The sequence below is a fragment of the Plasmopara halstedii genome (genome assembly GCF_900000015.1).
Source record: "Plasmopara halstedii genome assembly, contig: Scaffold_2386, whole genome shotgun sequence".
NCBI classification, from domain to species: domain Eukaryota; phylum Oomycota; class Peronosporomycetes; order Peronosporales; family Peronosporaceae; genus Plasmopara; species Plasmopara halstedii.
The window spans coordinates 375,347-376,398 of NW_020189293.1; the positions used below are offsets into that span (position 1 = coordinate 375,347).

General features: G+C 46.4%; 1 protein-coding gene across 1 annotated transcript; it reads right to left on the reverse strand.

Annotated features, from left to right (window-relative positions):
• Positions 1-626: 626 nt before the first annotated feature.
• On the reverse strand, positions 627-1,046 carry PHALS_03522 (uncharacterized protein; the record flags this gene model as incomplete). Its single annotated transcript, XM_024717746.1, has 3 exons — positions 627-767; positions 842-944; positions 1,009-1,046. The coding sequence occupies 3 exons, from the start codon at positions 1,044-1,046 to the stop codon at positions 627-629; spliced, it is 282 nt and encodes a 93-aa protein (XP_024583214.1).
• Between the last annotated feature and the right edge of the window lie 6 nt (positions 1,047-1,052).

Sequence of the window (1,052 nt, forward strand, 5' to 3'; positions counted from 1 at the left end):
TTTATTTACGGTGCATTTGGTCGCGTGGGCCTGGGGTTTGACGAATCTGCACTGGCGACTGTCGTAGCTTCATGCTTTCAACCTATAGCACTAACGTGGTATTGTATAGTCTACAAGAAATTCCACCTCCGAGCTTGGAATCAATGGGACTTTAACGAATTTACTCGCGAGCGCATGATCATATTCTACAATAATTCTGCCACTACAGCCGTCAATAGTTTAATGACTAACGCCGCGGCTTCGGTGCCTTTTATTGCGGCGTGGTTTGAATCGCTGCTAATGTGTTTTTAATTTGTTGGGTGCCAATTGACCGAAAGCCGCCAGATTATCAAGTATTCTTGGATTTTGATGCACTGTCATTACCGTGATACTGCATGCGTTGGGTGTTCTTGTCCTGCGTGCGGATGTATTCCGGTTGCACACGGCCGACGAAGACTTGCTTAACATATGCGCGTCAGTGCTGCCAATTTTCATCGTTGCGTTTATGGTAGAGGTAGCAGAGATGGTTTCTGCCTCAGTTTTGGCCGCTATGGGTCAAGTACATATCGCTGCATGGACCAGTGAGTTGCCCACTGCGTATATATTTGCAGTCGTACTTAAATTAGGCTTTAAGGCGTGTACTTAAGCTAATTGTGTACATATTCATGTTTCGTCGAATCGACTACATGGCGCACGTAGCTGTCAAAAATATGGAAGTGGAGAATGACAACGAAGGGGTCGAGGGTGGCAGTGCGGCATACAGTCTTCTCTCCAACGCACGATGCAAACTACAAAATGATGATAAACTTTACTTAGACAGTCCTGTAAGCCACCAAGAAATAATCCGATTAATAATACTCACATCAATGAATAAGCTAAGAGTCTTGGCGCGAAACCACGCCGACTCTCTCCCAAAATATGTCGAGATTATGGCTTTGGATCGTTCGCCGCGCTGGTGCAGAGCCCTTTTGTAACGGGGTTACATGAGAGTGACCGTCACTCTCCCGACGGAGCCGTGGTGTGGCATACACCACAGCTACTAGATGGGTACATGGCTTGAGAGTCATGTAATA